The 20506-nt window shown below is 45.1% G+C and overlaps 1 protein-coding gene across 1 annotated transcript; it reads right to left on the bottom strand.

Annotated features, from left to right (window-relative positions):
• Positions 1 to 1669: 1669 nt before the first annotated feature.
• CPOX (coproporphyrinogen oxidase) lies at positions 1670 to 17123 on the bottom strand. Its single transcript, XM_034789801.1, has 7 exons — positions 16673 to 17123; positions 14065 to 14208; positions 12108 to 12218; positions 11121 to 11262; positions 7202 to 7420; positions 4272 to 4376; positions 1670 to 3557 (listed from the first exon to the last, which is right to left on the bottom strand). Exons 1-7 carry the CDS (start codon positions 17106 to 17108, stop codon positions 3470 to 3472), a joined length of 1245 nt encoding a protein of 414 aa, XP_034645692.1. The 5' UTR covers positions 17109 to 17123; the 3' UTR covers positions 1670 to 3469.
• Positions 17124 to 20506: the final 3383 nt, after the last annotated feature.

Below are 20506 nucleotides of genomic sequence, written 5' to 3' on the forward strand. Positions count from 1 at the left end.
GATCTCTTCCCAGCTACCTGTCTAGAGCAGCCTAGGAAATGCAGGGTCCTATGCTGGCAGATTGTGGCATTTTCTGTTCAGAGAATAGGGGACTTTCCTCATCTACAATACTTGCTGGTACCATTTCCTTTTAATCACAGAAATAAACAGGCTGCTCTTGCCTAATTCAATCCATGGAGTAAAATCCTGGAGCAATGGATGACTCTCTCCATAGTCAAGATTGGGCTGGAGCATTATCAGCAGTTTTATCCCTTCTAATTTCACATTAACTCAACTGATGGTCAACTATGTCTTCTGTACAGTTATGTCAGAGAAGAATTCACCCCCACAGGTTAGGAGTCCTTAAATTGAACACTGGAAATATCAAGTTCTTTTGCAAAAGCATCCTAATTTTAGCAAAGTGGGGGAAGTTTATCTCAAGAAGAGACTGGTGCAGCAACTCTACCTTTAGCTTTCTCTGAAGGATGAAGTCTTGAATAATCTCTGGGAAGTGTGATAACCCAGGATCTCCTGTTTACTAAGCAGGGGCTTCTACTAGCCCCATGGCACCTAGCGCTACCAGCTGGACCCTCTGACCTGGTATTCCATGGTAAACACTGCAAGCCCCAGATGTCATTACTGAATGTTGTTTGTAGCTGTTCAAAAAATGAAGAGTTAAGTTTTCACACTGATAACACCCAATGCAAGCATCAATCTTGGTGCAGGGTCATGACAGTTAGGAACATTAAGATCAGTGGATGGAGAGGACTGATTCTGTCGATCACCCCAAAATAAAAGACATTGTGAACTTCATATAGGGGGAAAAAAATCAGCTAATGAAATCAATTTGTCCCAGAGAGATCAAGGGAAGAACGTAGAGCAGACCTAGCCAATCTCCTTGCGGTTACTGCCGAGGCTCAGAAACCCTCACTATCTAACATGCTTGCCTTGTTTCTGCTCCAGTTGCTGAGCTCCCTGCACTTAGGGCAATTAGATAGAGGCTTTCTGGGAAGATTATGCTATCTAGAAGGGGAATCTGGTCTCAGAGTAATTTGTTCATAGCACTAGTTATGGAAATCAGACCTTCCTCCCTTTACAGCATCAGCCAATATGTAGCAAATCCTATACGTTTATTGCCAACCCCAAGTGTTCCAAAAAAGTCAGCTGCTAAACATCAGGAGTCACAAAGTCACAAAATGGGTTCTTTTTATTGGCTTTCTGGCTTCTGAACCTTTGAATTACACTCTGTTCATGGTTTCAGGCTTTTCTCTGGAAGCAGAAAGCGGAGATTCTCCGGTAAGCACTTGCCCCTGAGAACCAGGGCTTTAAGAAAATCACCAAATATCATAAGCTTGATGATAAAATTGCCAGGGCTAACAGAGAACTCGGCTTGTGCTTATCATGGCACTCACACTCCTATTTGTGAATAGGATTAGAATAGATTGTTTAAAAAGTACCTGTGATCAGGGCCGGTTCTAGGTTTTTTGCTGCCCCAAGAAAAAATAAAACCCCCACCTCCGGGAACGCAATTGCTAAAGCAAAAAAGGGGGCCTTAAAGCCACCCCTGAAATTGTGCTGACCCAAGCACATGCTTGGTTTGATGGTGTCTAGAGCTGGCCCTGCCTGTGATTAAATTGTTTCCATAATTTTTGCTCTTTCACCATGAGAAACCAGTGACCACTAACATCTGCAGCGCTAGCCACTTTATTCAGTTTCACAGTAGTGTCAAATGACAAGTCAAATAGCAAACAGAAAAAAGCTGTAAATACCATCTTGCTAAAACAAACAGTGCACATTTGTCAGATTTGGGTTTCTATAAACACCTAAAAAAAAAAAAAAGGCCTGATATTCAAAGGTTCTGAGCACCTTTGAAAGTCAGTCCACTTGGGGTTTGCCCATTGGTTTAACTTTAACTGAATTAGTAAACCAGGTTAACTAGTGCAAGTCTCTATGTGGACATTCATACCTGTTTATACCCGGTTTAAATTTGTCAGTGCAAACTAAGCTACTATAAGCCAGGTTGAAGTAAATATAATAGTGCCACACAAAGCTACACCAGTTTAACTAAGTTGGTTTAAGATCAGACCTTTACTTTAGCTAAACAGGTGCAGCTTTGTTTAAACCAGGCCGCCTTAGATACCCGGACATGGAAGGAGTGAGATTCTGTCACTTGTTCATACTGAGTAGTGCCTTACTCCTCAAGTAGTCCCTCTGACATGAACAGTTATTTAAGGAGTAAGGGACTATTCCACATAATCAAGGGGGGGTTGAATGCATCCTGGATTTCAGTGATTAACTTTAGACATCCACATTTAACAATGTTGGATGTTCTTCTGTGAGAGTGTACAGTGCAGCATGTCATAACTTCCCTCCTATAGTAAGTGTTCTCTACAATCTTTGCCACCATCCCCTAAAGGCCTCAAAGTAAGCAGTTAGTGAAGGATGCTTTAGCTCAGAAGTACATTCATGTAAATAAAACCTAGTGTAAAAACTAGTATATAGACGGATTTCCTCCTCTTTTGGGTCAGCACTTTGTTTAAACATACTTTTTGCTCTGTTTTAGTGAATTTTAATATATCTTAGAGGATTTTTGATCTACAAAGCACATTGATAAAACATTTTTTATACTGCAGTCTTGATGGTTGGGATATGGTTAAAAGTAAAAAACACCTTCCTTAAAATGTATGGCTTCACTATTTTGTTTGTGTAGTCTGTCTTTAACATAGCTCTGCTTGGTAGGTCTGAAAAAAGGCAAGGGAGCTAATTTTCCTTAGTTGGCCCAGAGTCAAATGTTTCCTACCTGCTTTTAGTGGATTTTCAACTTGTTTTTTAAAGCAACCACCACTCCATGGAACTACATTTTTAGGAATGCAGGGCCAGATTTAAAAAAAATATTTGGGCACCCAATCCAATTTGGTGCCTGACTCCCACTGACGTCAATGGGAGTCAGGCACCAAAATACCTTTAAAAATCTGTCCCTTAGTGAAAAATAACTGTGATATAAAGTATTTGAAACTGAATTTAAAAAGAGGTTTAATACGCACCAGAACAGAGATACTCATTTAACTATGAAACAAATAAGAACATTATTTTTAAAATGTTAAAATTTCCTGTGAATTTCCTAACAGCAAGCAGTGTAATTTAGGGCACAAGTCACCTTTAGCTTGGAAAACACTAATTCTTTAGGGGAACATTTCACAGTATTTTATACCATTGTGTGTTTAGACAAATTGAAACAGTTACTGAACACATCAGTTGGTCCTACTAATAGCTCACGTACCCGCCACAAGGCAACAGACAGAGAAAAGTGTGTCTGCCAGTGAAACACTGTACCAACATGCAAAGGATGACCAGTTTACAACATTTTTAAGGCACGTGATAAGAATATAAATCCAGACACTAAACTGCCAGGCAATGGCAGTTTGAGTGAGCCAATTGGTAAGAGTTCATGTTGTTTGCTTATAGTTGAGCATCTCCCTCACACTATTCATCAGTGCACCCAGTCTTTGGGATTGCGCAGGACTTCCAGGATTTCAGCTTCTCTGGACTTCTCTGGCGGCGTGTGCATGTATTGCCACCTGTGAACAACAAAGAGGGAATATAACTATTAGAGGCTGGCTGGCTGGCAGGACACCACTTGTCCAAAACTGTGTTCTGATTGGATGTGGATGGCTGGGCCTTTCTGTGGATGCCATAGTCACACACAACTGAAACTTCATCTCAAGTTAGGAATAGATATTTCTACACCCATTATATTCAATGGATGGGGTGGGGGAGGAAACCCTTAGGTTTCAACTTCCCTCTTGCCCCAATGCACAAACTGCAGCATTGGGTCCTTTCACCCACTGCTTAGCTCATTGTCTAATGTCAAAACTAAACACGGAGCTCTGCAATAATCCAAGGTTAAAAATGAAGGTAAAATAGTCCACTGAGCAACAAGCTGCTGCTGAAATGACAGGGAACCATAAAAGTGTATGGGGAGCTGTGGAAAAAAGAATAGTTAAAGATATTCCAAGCAGTAGAGAGTATTTAACCTTTTCCATTTTCTCATTCTTTTATTAGGAACTAGTTTTCATGTAGAGAAGGGAAGCAGCGTCCGAGTACTTTAACATATAAAACCAGTTCATCCCTGCAACATGCTGGTTTCACAACAGTAGGATTGGGGAGTGATATATAGTCTGCAGGTATGTATAAGGTACATTTCCTGCTGCCAATACCTGGCCAAGACTGGACAGCGGGAAAGAAAACAAACAGCGTTCTAGCATGTGAATAACATGCAACTTTTCCTTTACCTGGCAGTCAGTGGCAGAGACATAAGAATGCTTTCAATCCTGGATCCTGGCGTTGCAAGGCCAAACTTTGTACCTCTGTCATAAACAAGATTGAACTCCACATACCTGTGGGGGAATAACACAGACACAAAGGGTTAGCACAAAAACAGATTTACTGTCACATAGGTTGATGTTTGCACGTAGCAGGAGGCTGCAAACAATAGTCAGTTTCAGTCTCCTTGACCCCAAGACACCAGAACAAAGAGCACCAGGTTTGGACCAGCTGTCCCCCTTCAGCATATGTGCAGGAATGAGTATGTAGCCTTGTCCTCCTGTGAACAACAACAGGAAGTAGAGACTTTCACTGCACACACAGGCATCACAAAACAAGAACGGGAGGTTTCCAAATAAGTAAAATGAATTGACTGTCAACTCAATGACTCAACTGTGAACATCTACTCCATTCTTGAACAACTATTTGAGAGAATATTGGAACCAACCCTGCAAGCCACAGACTCAGCTCACTAATAAGCACAAAGGCAATGCACAATATGCAGTCTGGTTAAACTCTCAATGGAAACTCTTCACAGTTACAATCAGAAGCCATATTTACCTCCTAAATAAAATACAAGATGGAGGCAGTGAAATCTTTAGCAAGTCTCCAGATGAGGTTTTCCAATGAAACAGCTACTTAATGAATTTACAGCCATCATGTTCTGGGTAACGTTTCTGTCCAAAGGGGCCATGTGCCCTTACAACATTGATCTTCCCAGCATGCAATCCTTTACACAAAGGGGACATTTTCCAAAGGAGCTCATCCAGCTAGACTCCCTTTTGACTATTGTAAGGATCTGTGGTGGCCCTGTCCGATAGCTAATAGGGAAAGGGTAAACAGTCTCTCACTAAGAAAGACCCACAGCTACCCAGCACTTATACAAGGATGTGTAGGGCAGAGTCAGCTGCAGGGAATTATAAAATGCCCAGCATCCCAGAACAGTGGCAGAGAGAGAGTGAGGCGGGGGATTTGGGAAAAGGAAACTCTATTATCCAGTAACACCTGCCTCCCAACCCCACCCCAGTCCCCACTGCCATATTTTGTCTGAACTCTGTCCAGGCTGTGCTGGACCTGTCCTGCCCGAATTGCTGGGCTAAAACACCCACTCAAAATTCCAAGCATTGACCCCAAGAGTGGCTATAGATAGAGATTTACAAGTGAAAGCTATATAAGACAAGAACTTCACTTCATGATTTAAAATACAGGAATGAGGTAGCACCTGCCAGTCAAAAGTGGACACAACTCTCTTGTACAGAGTTAAGAAAGAAGGAAATTAAGATAAAATTTTAGTGGAAAGCATTCAAGACAGATCACAAAAAGCTCAATCCCCACCTAAATGCTAAAGCTCGGAGACACTTCCTGAGGCACATGGTGTATTCCGTAAGTAGGGGTCAACATGCAAACTGGGACACCTGAAACACTGTTGTGGCCCAGCTGTCTTTGTTATTGTTCTTTGCCTTGGCCCCTCAAATGGGAGAGTGCGGGGACCCTGCGTGGCACAGCAGCAGCCACTCTGCTTTCACTGTCTTGCTCCAGCATTTAGGGCACTGAAAAGAGCCCCTACAATTCAGAAGTGGCTATCTTAACAACCAGACACGTTTAAGAGAGAGACAGTGAAGGGAGGGGCTCCTTATCTTCATGCAGAGGAATGAAAATAACCTAGCCCAAGGTTCTGCAGGGAGATCAAACGTTGTAAGCAGCCTAGTAGGGTCTGGGCTGCAACCTAATGGAAACCTATTTTCCCACAACCCTCCAGAGTTTGCCACCACCATTCAATGGGCCTGATCCTGCAATGCTCTGCTCATGTGAGTGGTCCCATTAAAGTAAGTGAGATTGCTCAGGTGAGTAAAGGCTGTAGGACAGGGACCTAAACTCAACTGCAGTCTTATTCTTTTCTATATCCCTTTACTAGTTCATTCACCTTCTTTGACGAAAGGGAGGAAGCCAGACAATCAGAAATAGCAATACATATTTTGAATAGAAATGGTGGAGTAAAAGGGTTATTTTTCACCGTGTAGAAGGAAGGAAGTACCACAGCAATTAATAAAAGGATTACAGCTGACATTTACAGGGGATTCTCAGTCCCTTCAGCTTTGTTATGCTACAGAGAATTTCTAAATCAACAGAGAAGGAGTTTTGCTAGAGCAAGGTATTTAAGGAGTGCCATATATGCAGTAGCTCCTTTTCATTATATATCTAGTGACAAAAGGCATTTGAAAGCCCACTACAATACTGTCCTGCAAGACATCTTGCCTCACTAAATTTCACTATCATAAAGATGGGCTCTTCAAAGGGGAGAGAGAAATTAAAAAGGAAAGTTCTACATAAAGCACTTTATTACTTTTAAGAAATGCAGGAACTGGATGGCCTGATTTTTCCTAGTCTGTATTCTTATTTATCTTTATCCCCATACTCACTGTATTACAGAACATTAAAACACAAGCGCTGTACCAGCAGGGCTGGCCAATTTCCTCTTAGTTTAAAAACCTCATGTTTTACTAATGAGTATCATTGGCAGTGCTCAAGAGACTCTCTTTGAACTCTTGAGAGTTCCAAGGATTTCAGAGTATGCAAAAGAAATCTCTTCGGGCAAAAATACTGCATTTACTATGAAGTTTGTACTGGCAAAAGAAGCATAGGATCCTATACTTCTAAAATGGAATCAGCCTGAACACCTTTAAAAAGTGGGGGAACCCCCCCCCCCAAATGCAGTTATACCAAGTTAAGTAGGATTTTCAGGGTCTATTTTTAAAACATAACTTTGCGACTCTGCAAAGATTCAATGTGGGAATGTTACAGAAGAGTAAGTTTCCCTCGTGTCATGACAGAGGAACCAGTCTCACTTTCTCCTCTTCCCCAACTCCACTATGTTACATTTTGTTCCTGCATTACTCACCTCCCTCTACGAAGCTGTTGCCATAACTTTTCCTCTGGTGTGAAAGAGTCATGGGCGTGTTTCTTCACAATGGGAACGTAGCAAGGCACAATGGCTTTGGCACAACTCTGCACAAACTGAAATACTTCTTCTTTTGAGGGAGAGTCCAGATCATCGAAGAATATGCCCCCAATCCCTCTTCGCTCTCCACGGTGCTTGATGTAAAAGTAATCATCACACCTGGAAGAAGCAACAACCAGATGTCAAGGCTAGTGCAATAAGTTCAGAGAAAAACAATCAAAACCCCAGACATTAGACTGGTGAAATGCAGACGAAAGGCCAAATCCTGCAAGCTACTGAATGCCATCTTTGCCCATTGACTTAAATGAAAGCTAGAGATGTTCAGCACCATGCAGGACTAGGCTCTACATTAGCTGCCTTTAAGGATTAAATCATACTCTCAGTATAACGAAGCACGACACTGCTTACCTTGAAAAAAGATCAGCTACTGTACATGTGCGAACAAGCACAACAGCAGATTTTGAAATACGTGGCTACGTATGCAAACATTAGTCTTCAAGGGTACAAGTCTACACCTTTCACCTTACCAAGGAAACTGGGGAAAAGTCTTATTAAGGTACATCTTACTGAGGTCTGCAGCCCTTGTTTCCAGAGCTGTATAAAAATTCACATTTTATTTTGTGGAAGACTGCACACACGTTTTTGCAATTTCACGTTCTCCCTAAAAAACTCTCCTTTGCAATTTTACTAGTTTTTTTTTTTTTAAAAACACATGAAAGATTCACAAATCTTAGCAACATTTGCCCATGAAAGCAGGCCCATTTTCAAGTTTGAGACAGAATGAGAAAGTCTTGGTATCAGAACGGCTGTGCATTTTGAGAAAAAAAGAGGACAGTGTATCTCCTTTCCTGTTAGAGGGTTCCTCCAAGGAGATCCCGTCTCTCTCTCAGTACTAGAATCTCATAATATCTGCCCACAATGGCTGCTCTCAAGCAATAAAAACAAAAATGTGGTGCCATACATGCACTGAGATGGAGAAGTTACTGTAAATTGAAAGGCATCTCTCTTTTGCTGGGAGAATCAGCTTTTTATTCCAAAGTGGGTGGACAGTGAAACTTAGGGCATGTCTACACTCCGGAGCAATAGATCCAGCAGGGGTCGATTTATCGCATCTAGTGAAGACGCGATAAATCGACTGCTGAGCGCTTTCCCGACTCCAGTACTCCACCAGAGCGAGAGGCGCAGGTGGAGTCGACAGGGGAGCGTCAGCTGTCAACCTACCGCAGTGAAGTTATTCATGTAGCTGAAGTTGCGTAACTTAGATCGATACCCACCCCTAGCATAGAGCAGGCCTTAGAAAGCAGTGGGAAAGCATGTGAAACTCAACAGAAGAGCATAGAGTATAAACCTGATGAGACACTTAGGACAGAAATTAGCATAGCAAGTATAAGCGCGAGCTTTTCCATTTGAGAAAGTTGGGTTCAGTTGCAGCACGCATGTCCCTAGACAACTGCTTCTTAAACCAAACACTAGAGTTGGGCTGTCTGCATAGGAAGGAAGTGATTCATCTCCCCTCCTCATGGGAGAGGAAGGAGTGTATTCCTCCCTGAGGCTGCCTTCTGAGTAAGGAACAAGGAAGTGCATGCTAATTCCACTAGATTCTCTCCTCTCCCCTGCATACATATACATCACTCGATAATGAGTAATGGTTGTACAGCCTTCCTTGTGGGTATCTGTTCACACTTTAAGCAGACATACCCTACACTACTAGCTATCCTCAACCTCTGTAGCTTGCTTGAATAGCTTTCTCATCTAGTAAAGGAACTGTAACAACCTGCACAGAAGCACTTGGATATATCCTACTACATAAGAGATTCCTTGAAGAGAAGATCATCAGATGCACATTAACTAGCGTGCCCCCAGATAACAGCAAAAATGAACTCACACCACCCACTTTATCTCTCACACTCAGACAAAGGCTGGCAGCTTACAGAAAGAAGTTACCCTTCCTCTGGATACCATAGCTTGTGGACACAGAGCAGCAAGCAATCCATTATGCTTTAAGACTGAAGGGCACCATCAGCTACGTCTTCCAAAGCAAGAGAGACTGTCAGCTTAAATCTATGTCTTTAAGTGATACACAGCTGAGCTTCCAATGCATTTGTCATTGAAAGCTGCAGCTGTTTACATAGCAGGACGCTCCCCTTGCATGCAACAAGGACAAACTCCTTCCCCCACCCCCAAAAGCACCCTAATTAGTTCTGAGTAATATAATTTAGCCCAGTAATTGACTGCTTTGTCTGACAGCAAAGACGCTGGGGTGGGATTTTCAAAAGTGCAGTGCTAGCCCAACTGATTCCACTGAAGGCAATGGGAGTTTTACTACGGATTTCAGTGAGAGCAGAGTTAAACTACCTCCGACTCCTTTTGGCAATTGCACCCGAGGGTCTTGCCCCCATGAGGAAGAGGAATTGTTTAGGATGGGCTAACAATGCACAAGATATCTGGGAGCAGAGGGATAAAAAAGAGAAGTAAGTTTCTTAGCTTGAACCATAAATGAAATGTTTCTCACCAGAGAGCTCTGTGGAATAATCTCCCAGGGGGAGGCATGAAAGCCCAGTTGCTTGAAACATTCACAAAAGAGATTAAATTGGACAAAGCACTTTTGGTCTGCAATCCTCCATTGCCAGAGAATGGACAAAGTAAACCAATAGGTCTTTTGCAGCTCTGAATGTCTAAAATTAAGATACCCCATTGTGGCTCCTCACATCTAACACTATTTCATAGAAACTAGAAGAAAGTTCTCAACGGTTTTGCTTTCTGACATTTCCTCCCTCCTCCACCCCGCCAATATCTGTATCTCCTGCTACTTTCCCCCCATCTCTTCCTCCAAAGATTCAAAATAAATAAAAATATGCTTGTGTTACAAGGAGATATAGATGGTCTTGTGACTAGGGCACTGGAATGAAGGTCTAGGTTTAATTGCTTAATATTTGTAATGTGCTTTGAGATGCTCATATGGAAGGCAGCAGGCACGAATGAAAGGCATTGTTATCAATAAATAAAGTAGTTGACAATTTCAGTCATGTATAACTTGCAAAAACATTCCCAATTGTAACAGAGGGCGAGTGTGTTCTTTAGAGTTATATCACCTAAACCTTGCGCAAGTTACATGTGTCAGTCGTTGTGCCATATTGTACAGTATTATTTATTAAGCGATAGGTTAGCAACAAGTAAAATTATGAAAACAGAGCAGTTAAAGACATTATTAGTGCAAACAGCCCATATCATAGTAGAAAACTCTCTTTTCAATGAAGAGCAGCAAGCGAATTAGCTTGTGATTCTACAGCAGTCACTCCCTTCAGAGGATCTCAGTTCTTTTCAGAGTGTAATAAGTTAACCCTTACCATCCATCTCACAGGGGCATTTATTATTTTCCTCCATTTTACCAATGGGGAAAGTGACACACACAGACGTTAAGTTACTTGCCCAAGCTGACACAGGAGATCTGTGTCAGCACCTCTGGAAAACAGGCTACAAATATCGATTTACGAACCCAATTTTAGACATTCATATTTGAAATTTTTGTTGAATATGAATAATGGATATCTCCAAGTGCTTTACAAACATATCTGGCCAAATTTTACCCAGATACACACTGGCAGCTCCAGCGGAGGTTCACTGGGAGCTGCTCATACATATCAGAGGGCAGAACATGGCCCTGATAAACCACACTAATTATATATCATTCTCAGATGCTTAACTAAGATTCCCAATAGTTTTGTGAGGTGAGCTAATAACTAACCTAAAGCAACAGCATTAGCACGGCCTGTTGTGTGATACCGCCTCCTTCCCACAAATAAAAAAAAAAATCCGACCCAAGGTAAACAACAATGCAAGTACATCTCCCCACACATACCACTTCTTATATTTGGGGTACAGTTCTGGATTATGCTGATCACAAGCTTCCTTCAGAGTTTTGTGAAAATGAACAGCATCCTCTTCATTCAAGTAAGTTGGAGTCAGGTCTGTTCCACCACCAAACCACCACTGCTTAGTCCCTACAGAAGACAGACATGCAACGACTGCTTTATTTCCAAACACAAATCATATACAATGCTAGGTGTCAGATACAAACCAACACTTGCAACTACTTTCAAACATTAAATTCAATAGAACCCAAAAGTAGCACTGTAAATGCTTAGTTTAAATTAATATTATATGGGTGAAAATGACTCATGAATCCAGACAATTATTAAATTAACCTCCAAGCAGGAAAGTTTGTGCAGTGTTATATCAGTTGCCCTGACTACTGCCCATTCTCATGTGGTATCAATTGCACAAGGTTAGTCTTTTGTAATTACTACATTGAATGGGCTTACAAAAATTCTCTCTCAGGTTTGTAATGATAGTCAGGAGCCATCTACAGTACATTAGTTTAAGTTAACCCTGCAGCAGGAAGATAGCAGGGAAATGAGTCACTTTCTCTAAAAAATGGTTTTGCAAATTGTGGTCCATGGACCATTGGTGATTGGTCACATGGTGTTGGCTCCTCCTTGTGTCAGATTGATAAATTTCATTAAAATAAAGTTAGAAATAACCTAGGGTGACCAGACAGCAAATGTGAAAAATCGGCACAGCGGGTGGGGGGGGGGGGGGTAATAGACGTCTATATAAGACAAAGCCCCAAATATTGGGAGTGTCCCTATAAAAATCGGGACATCTGGTCACCCTAAAATAACCTCAGTACTTAAGTGACTTACTCAATACTACACAACAATTTTGTGGCATAGCTGGAAACAGAATTAGAAGGGTTCGTAATCCTGTGCTTTAACCACTAAGTCACGCTCCATCCTTAAAATTTGATTCCATATTTGTACACACCCCAGACCATTATAAATCTTACCATCAGCGTTCTCAATTTCAAAGTATCTGTAGTTGAAGTGTATAGTTGGAACATGGGGATTCTTTGGATGGATAACGGAGCTTACACCCATGGCACAAAAAGGCAATTTACCTAGACAGCAGCACATACATAAAAAGCAGCAGTTAAGAACAGGAACAATTTACAGACAACACCTTTTAACCTGAAGGCTTCCAAACTAGGACTCCAATTCTGCAACTGGCTCTGCATGGTGTCTCATTGAAGTCAGCATGTCTACTAAACGGGTCTGACCATAGGCGCTAGCTGAAGAATCAGGATCTAATCTAGTGAATGCTGAAATGCAGTGCACAAGTACAATACCTAGGGTTACCATATTTAAAAAATAAAAAAAAGAGGACACTCCACGGGCCCTTTCCCCGCCCCTTTCCCAACCTGGCCCCGCCCCGCCCCAACTCCGCCCTTTCCCCCCCCCTTCCCCAAAGTCCCCCCCCCCACACCCCCTCCTCCCTCCTAGCCACGCGAAAAGGGCCGCCCGAGCGCTACCGGCTTTACGGTTTGCTGGACAGCCTCCAGACCCTGCGCCCCCGGCTGGCGCTTCCCCAGCGCAGCTGGAGCCCGGGAGGGGAAGCGCCCAGCCGGGGGCACAGGGTCTGGAGGCTGCCCGGCAAACCACGAAGCCGGTAGCGCTTGGGCTTCAGGCAGCCCCTATACCTCCGGACCTTGCGCTCCCGGCCAGACACTTCTCCTCCCCGGCTCCAGCTGCTCTGCTCCGGCGGTGCAGGGTCTGGAGGCACGGGGGCTGCCCGAAGCCGGTAGCACTGGCTCGGGCAGCTTGGCTCTTAAACAGAGCCAAAGTCTGAGTCCGGGGAGGAGCAGAGCAGCCGTGGAAGAGGAAGTGCCCGGCCGGTATTTTTCCCGGACATGTTCGGCTTTTTGGCAATTCCCCCCGGAAGGGGGTTTGATTGCCGAAAAGCCGGACATGTCCGGGAAAAACTGGACGTATGGTAACCCTAACAATACCAGCTCTTGCAATTTTCTCCCCCAAACAAACAGCAACATTTGGAATTTGAGAAATGCAAAGCAAGCTCAAGTTTTCAACAGTGAGCTGTCATTTATTACAGTGTATTTATGGTCAGAAAAGAGACCCAAAAATGGCAGTGTAAGTCCTTACATGCTTGCTCCAGGCGCATCTTCCAAGTTATGCTGGCTTATTGCAGTGAGTAAAGAAGTATTACTAGGACTGCATGGGGACCAGGAAAACTGGGTTCTATTTTGCCTTTTGTTTCAGCAACAAAACAACTCAACAAGTTCTAATTTACTTGGGGGAGGGGAGGAGTTCCCTTTAGTTATATACAAAAGAAAAACAGAAATCTGAATTGTACATTTGTACGGGGTGTGTATGTGTCCAGCGTAACAGAACAAGATTTTTATTCATGAACAAATATGAGATGAAGGCGGAATATGGAATACTATGGCATTTTTACTAGATCCTTTTTTGACTTGAACTACACTCTAGTGTTACTGCAATGCTAATAGGAGCCAAGAGTTAAAAAAATAAAATAAAAAAAATCTCCCAGCAAACATAACATGTTATCGTATCAATGAACCCTGTTTCACCCTTTCCTCTTTAATCTGGATTTTGTAATTTCTCAAACAATTCTGGCTGCACTTCTTTTGTCCTCAAGACAGAGCAACAAGACAGGAGGTGACACTTATTTTGATATTCAAATCTTTGGAGATTTGAAAGCTTCCTAGGTGGGTGTTCATGTTTAGAACCTGTCATGCATGCTATAGGAAGAGTTGTAGAGCACTGAGAAGAGAAACAATTTCATTCAGAAATGTGGCCTTCTTCAAGATCTCTTTGAATATGGTAAGGCAGTTTATAAAAACATAGATAAGAGAAGTCTGGTTTATTTGTCTCCAACACAATAATTCAGTAACACTGTAGACTCAATAGATTTTAAGTAGCATGTTTTACCATTTTTGGTCTTCAGAGTTTTCCCTCTGCTTTTCATCTGTTGGGCTGCTTCCTCGGAAAGATGCCCAAAAACTACAGAAACATTGACGCCTGCCTTCTCAAAGACGTTGCCATCCTGGAGCACACAACTGATACCACCACCACCTGTTAAATACAACCCCAGGAAAGTTTTGATCTCAGAAGCATCTTATCCTGCCAATTCTTTACACTGATTAGTAGAGTATAGGTGACCATTAGATCTCCAAGAGCTATCTTGACTCCTTTGCTTACCTTAATAACTACAAATGATGTTGATGATGATAAAATTATCTAGTTCTTTTACAAATCCCCCTCTATTATTTGACAATCACCTCTTGAAGCAGTGAATTTTACAGGCTGACCACAGACTGCGTGAAGTACCTAGAGAGCCCATTTATTCTGTCACTGGAAACACAGACAAGTCTGGAGTTACTAGAACCTGTCTAGAAACAACTATAAAGCAGAGAGTCACTTGTAACTGCAAGTAGAAACAAATAGCCAGATTTTAACTTCAGATGTGCAGCAGAGTTTTCGCCATAAAAAATCCTCCCGATGACCCAAGTTACATAAGTGGCAAGAATAAATGGTCAGCTAAGTACCATTAGTACTCTCTTCTGAATTTGAATTTGTTTTAAGCAGTTCCACGTCTCCAAAGTGAAACCAAAGACTGTAATTAATACCACATTTAATTCTCCGTCATTCATTGTCACTCATTAAGGGACACATTTTATCAAAACCTCTCATTTTAAAATACTATGATTGCTCCAAATCATTTAGAAGCCTTGAAAAATCCATTCTCACTCTCCCACTTGTCAGCAATAATAGTGAAATATTCCCTGGCAAGTATGGGGGCTTATACAGAACTTAGTTTCATTTAAAACGAAAATCTAGTTCTTATGATTGTAAAGAGAATCTGTGAAATGTAAGGAGATAATTCAGGAAGATTACACTTGACTTTCAGACAGCTTCTGTGCTTCCACACGCTATCCATAACTTTCCTAAGCAGCAGCAGTGTTTGGATAAGAAGGCACCAGTTAGCATCTCTGCTGCTATTCAGAACCCGAATGGAATAACAAAACTGTCACAAACCATGTCAGTTTCACACTGCTGCTTGGGAAAGCAATGAGCAACCATATATGCAAGTACTGGAGTTGTTCAGGAGAAAGGGAGTAGGAAGAAAGGAGGATTCAAAAGAAACCTTCTTCCTACCCCCAGCAGTCAGGAGGCTATTGAGAAGGGGTAGGTCTGGAGAGGGGAAAAAGGATGGAAAACAACAACTTCTTGCAATTAAAGGAAGAGGGCTCTTCACATTTATCAGACACCTACTAATCAAAGGCAAATATAGAAGATAGACCCCACCACCACCACCACCCCCCTCAAGCAGGATACATGGAAAGCATCCTGGTAGAAATCCCAGCAACTCTTCTCTTCCCTGAAGCTGGGGAGGCCTGGGGGAGAGCCAGACTTCTCACTAATAAGTTTATTCTGGACTCATTGGTAGGGCCTAGCCTTCTTTTGTACAGTAGGTTTGTTTTTCTACATAGTATGTGTCTGGTAAATTTTTCAAGCCTTGACCATTTATATCTTCCTTTTTAGAATCTCTGTGTGATTGTGAGTAATGCCCAGAATTTATGCCTTGGAGAGTAGAGGCAGAAATGTCATATCTGCAAGAAAAGTATCATTATAAAACAGAATCTGTCCATACATCAAACAGCTCTACCCTGTTTGGCAACAACCGACCACAGTACTATTTTGCAAGAATCAGGGGGTAGCCGTGTTAGTCTGTATCTACAAAAACAACAAAGAGTCTGGTGGCACCTTAAAGACTAACAGATTTATTTGGGCATAAGCTATCGTGAGTAAAAACCTCACTTCTTCGGATGCATCAAATAAATCTGTTAGTCTTTAAGGTGCCACCAGACTCTTTGTTATTTTGCAAGAGTTACTCAACACAACATATTTTAAGTGACTGTTTAATTGTTAGAGACACAAAGACCTGTTCCTAGGAATTCCTTATTTATTTTCAGGGTGCAGCAGAGCTCTGATATTGGAAAGGAAAGAGGCAAGTGGAAAGGCTTAATAGCAAGAGGAACGGTTAATCAGATACAACATTCCCCAGATGATGCACACGAGCATGCCCCCTTTTGGCACCCCTCTTTTTCTTTGACCAGCCGTAATGTGATGTGATCTATTCCAGACCGATCAAATGATTAACACCCACAAGATCTGCTTCCCACCCTAGTCATGACAAGCTGGGAAAGCGTAGCGGTACCTTAGCGGTCGGCACGATCTACCCATGGTGAGGAAAAAGAACAGGAGTACTTGTGGCACCTTAGAGACTTACAAATTTATTAGAGCATAAGCTTTCGGGGGCTACAGCCCACTTCTTCGGATGGTGAGGCTTCACCGTGGGTCTGAGGTCTGATCGCCCATCTGTCAACTTTCTGTTATACCGAGAGTACGTGCGGCCAGGCACAAACACCCTGTAAGGATCCTCCGGTCCACCCACCCTGCGTGAAACTCACCCCCCAGGATCCCACTCCGTGCCCTGCACCCTCGGCCCCGCTCCCTGGCCCCCGCGGCTCGTCACCTTCTTTCCTCTCCCACCGGTCCACGGTGAAGGCGGCGCCGCGATCCACCTGGGCCAGGGCGCGGCACACCTGGCTCTGGGTCTCCATGATCAGCATCTCCATGCGGCTCCGCATGTCCTGGCGCCGGCTCCGCAGCTCCCGCAGCCCGCTCACCGGCGGGGCCATGAAATCCCCGCAGCGCCGGGACAGCTCGTCCTCCTCCTCCGCCGCCGCCTCCCGCGACACCATCTCCGCCCTTCGCACCAGCCCGAGCCCGGCCAGCGCCGCCGCGGCCCCCGCCAGCCCGGCCAGCAGCGAGCGCCGCCCCGGCCGGACCCCAGCCCAGCCGCCGGAAGAGGAGCTGAGCCCACGGCGGGAGGCGGCGCGGCAGCATGGGCGCAGCGCGCCCCGGGCGCCCCCAGCCCCACGCAGCAGCAGCGGCAGCAGCAGGGACATGACAGCGGCCGCCGGTGCAGCGCCCTCGCGCAGCCTGAGCCAGCCAGCGGCGCTCCCAGCCCGGGGAGCACGGCATGCCGGGAAATGTAGTTCCACCGCCCAGGGCGCTGCGCCGGACTACAGCCCCCAGCAGCAGCAGCGGAGAGGGCTGCGAGGCACCTGAGAACGAGGGGGCGGGGCTGCACCGGGGATTTAGGAGCGCGTGGCGGCCCGCTAGAGCCGGACATGGGCTGGGGGTGCAGCGCCCGGCTGCGGGGGAGGGGGTCTGAACCCGGCGGGTGCTGCAGGATTATGCAGGAGAGAGGCTGCGTAACAAGGCACGTCCGGTGTCATCCCCAGAGGGGCCCTCCCTTTGTCCTCTGCAGAGCGGGCTGCAGAGTGCAGTGATCCCCACAGACCCGCCCGGTGCCTAGGACAGGGGGGCTGCAGAGTGGGGGCAGGGGATTAATCCCCCAAGTACCCAATGGTTGCTGCCCAAGGCAGGGCTGTTGTAGCGTTTACATTAATTAATATTGTTCTCAGCTGCGAGGTGACAACTGGCGTGTGAGCATTCGTCCCCTGAAGACTTGGAGGCCTTATTTAGGGTTACCATCTTTTAGTTTTTAAAAAGGAGGACACTCCATGGGGACCCTTCCCCGCCCCCAGCCCCGCCCCAACTTTGCCCCCTCCCCTGAATGCTCCGCCCCCTGCTCCTGCCCCTCCCCTACTTCCCGCGAATCAAATGTTCGCAGGAAGCCTGAAACAGGGAGGCAGCAGGTAGGCTGGGGCGGGGTGTGGCATGGCTCAGTCCGGCCCTCCTGGCTGAGTGGCTCCCTTCTGCGGCCGGCTGGCCAGAGCAGGCCAAGAGGCTTTGGCCCCGGCGTCTCCCGCCCGGTTTGGCTCGGGCCCTGGGGCACTGGCTCCCGGCCCGGCGATCCCGGCCCCCGGCCCGGCCCCGCGACCCCGGCTCAGCACCACACCCCTGGCTCCCGGCCCCGCCCCGCGCCCCCGGCCCCGCGATCCCGGCCCCGCGCCCCTGGCCCGGCCCCGCACCCCCGGCTCGGCACTGTGCCCCCGGCACCGCACCGGCTCTGGCCCCGCAGCCCCGGCTCCTGCCGAGCACCGCCGGCCCCAGCCCGGCCCCACACCGCCGACCCCAGCCCCAGAGGCCCCGGCTGAGCACCGCCGAGCCCTCCTGATTTTCCCGGACATGTCCGGCTTTTGGGGATTTCCCCCCGGACGGGGATTTGAGCCCCAAAAAGCCGGACATATCCGGGAAAATCCGAACGTATGGTAACCCTAGCCTTATTGGAAAACCGGCCCTTGAGATCAGATCCAGAGCATGCCCCCTGACCAAAACTGATGCCACGTTAACTGAATGGCTCCAACCCTTTGTGGGATAACACTCTTGGAAAGTCTGCATCAGGGCTTTATAATGTATCTTACAAACAAATCAACTGATCAGAGAAAGCCTACTGTCAATGACTGTGAATGGTACTGATCTATCCTGGATGCTGAGAAAAGCAACTTTTACTTGTTACTTTATTCAACTGTCCTGTGATTTCCCAGGCACAAGAATTTGGCTGTTAAAATACATAGTTTGTTTCAACCCAATTTTAATAAAAGTAACTAGTTTTATATCTGAGTTGCATAAAAAAAAACTTTGAGGTAATTTTTGAATTCACTGAAAATTTGGATTACTTATTGTTGGCCTAAAATTAACAAGTGAATCCACTGGAGCCCTGGGCTGCTTTCTGGGTGAGCTTTGGTGGCCCAAAGGATTAGCTAATTGGGCTAGGACTATACATTGTCATTATTATTATTATTATTATTATTTGCATTTAAGTAGTCCCTACAAACTGTATTGTGCTATGCACCGTACAAACATAGTGAGATGCAGTCCCTGCCCCGCAGAGTTCACAATCTGAATAGACAAGACAGAGGTGGAGTGACTTGCCCAAGGTGACGCGGCAGATCCATAGCAGATCCAGGAACAGAACCATCCATGGTCTTCTGATGCCTCATCCAGTGCCCTATTGACTAGGCTCTGTATCTGTGGCACAGACTATTCAGTCACTACCATCTGGTGGCATTTTTAATCTGAACCTCCAGAGATGATGTAATAAACTGTGATCTTAGCATTCTAAAATACACTTGACTAGCAAATTACTATTGTTTATTAAATGCAAAAGAACAACCCCCCCTGTTAATTTTTTTAAAGCTGCATAGATAAAAATCAGTCAAGAATTGAAAAATTAGTTTTAATGGCATCTTGGCAATGTTGTTCATCCTACCCTGTTTCCCCGAAAATAAGACAGTGTCTTATATTAATTTTTGCTCCCAAAGATGCGCTAGGTCTTATTTTCAGGGGATGTCTTATTTTTCAGAAATGAAAAATGCCTTATTATCGGTGGATGCCTTATTATCGGGGAGGTCTTATTATCGGGGGGATGCCTTATATTACAACGAGAGGCAAAACTGTAAGTAGGCCTTATTTTCGGAGGATGTCTTATTTTCGGGGAAACAGGGTATGTAATAATTTTAATAATAATGTTTACATAGCATTGTAGTGGGGCAGTAACCCCGCTGCTGCCCTGAAGGGCTTAAAACAGCCCTGGGAGAGGGCTGTGGTAGGGGGAAACCTGGGCTGATTGGGGAAGTAGCCACAGCTGGGCCACGCCCCAATCAGGCCACAGCTGGCCCTATAAAAAGGCTGTGAGTCAGGCACTTAGGTAATAGACTTTTTCTAGCTTCTGAGAGGGAGGGACCTGGCTGCAGGGACTTGAGCAGAGTACCTGAGTGGAGCAGGGCTGGGGAGCTCCAGCTAGGAAAGCCTCAGGCTGCAGCCTAGCAGAAGGCTAACAGGTACTGGGGGTTAGAGAGGACAGCCTGGGGTAGGCAAAGGCAGCAGGTCCAAACCCAACCTTGCTGGTGATGAGTAGGCTGATACTGCAGTTTGCCCCAGGGTGTGGGGGCTAGACAATGACTGGCAGTAGCCTTATACTGAGGCAAGGTGGGGATAGTGGGTGTGGGCTCCCTGGGGAGACCCTGAGACTGAGGGGTGTATGGCCAGGTGTGGTGACGACGCAGGAAAGGAAACAGAACACCAGGTCTGTGGTAGCCGAAAAGCCCCTCTACCTCCAGGAACTTTTCCTGGGGCTTTTATTCTTTACTTACTTTGTTTACAACACTTCTTAGTGGTTACCTTCTTGCGCATAAAAAAGCCAGGCAGTATACATGCACATAAGATAACAAACCCATCTCTTGAGCGCGTGAATGCCAGCTGCGAGGAAACAATCAAATCAGCCAAATAAGTTTCCCAAACATAGGCGCTAGAACAAGGTCACTCCTGCCTCATTGCCAAGGGAACAGTTTGCCGTTCTTCAAGGCTTGTGATTAGGGAGCAACACATTCCTACA

The sequence above is a fragment of the Trachemys scripta genome, chromosome 1 (assembly GCF_013100865.1).
Source record: "Trachemys scripta elegans isolate TJP31775 chromosome 1, CAS_Tse_1.0, whole genome shotgun sequence".
Lineage (NCBI taxonomy): Eukaryota > Metazoa > Chordata > Testudines > Emydidae > Trachemys > Trachemys scripta.

What these genes read in the sequence shown, in the direction of transcription:
- CPOX (XM_034789801.1), bottom strand. Translation starts at nt 17,108, where the DNA reads ATGTCCCTGCTGCTGCCGCTGCTGCTGCGTGGGGCTGGGGGCGCCCGG. An exon ending in AACTCTGAAGACCAAAAATG is followed by an intron (nt 12,219 to 14,064) that starts GTAAAACATGCT and finishes GCTGCTGTCTAG; the next exon opens with GTAAATTGCCTTTTTGTGCC. An exon ending in TCTCTGCCACTGACTGCCAG is followed by an intron (nt 3,558 to 4,271) that starts GTAAAGGAAAAG and finishes TGTTGTTCACAG; the next exon opens with GTGGCAATACATGCACACGC.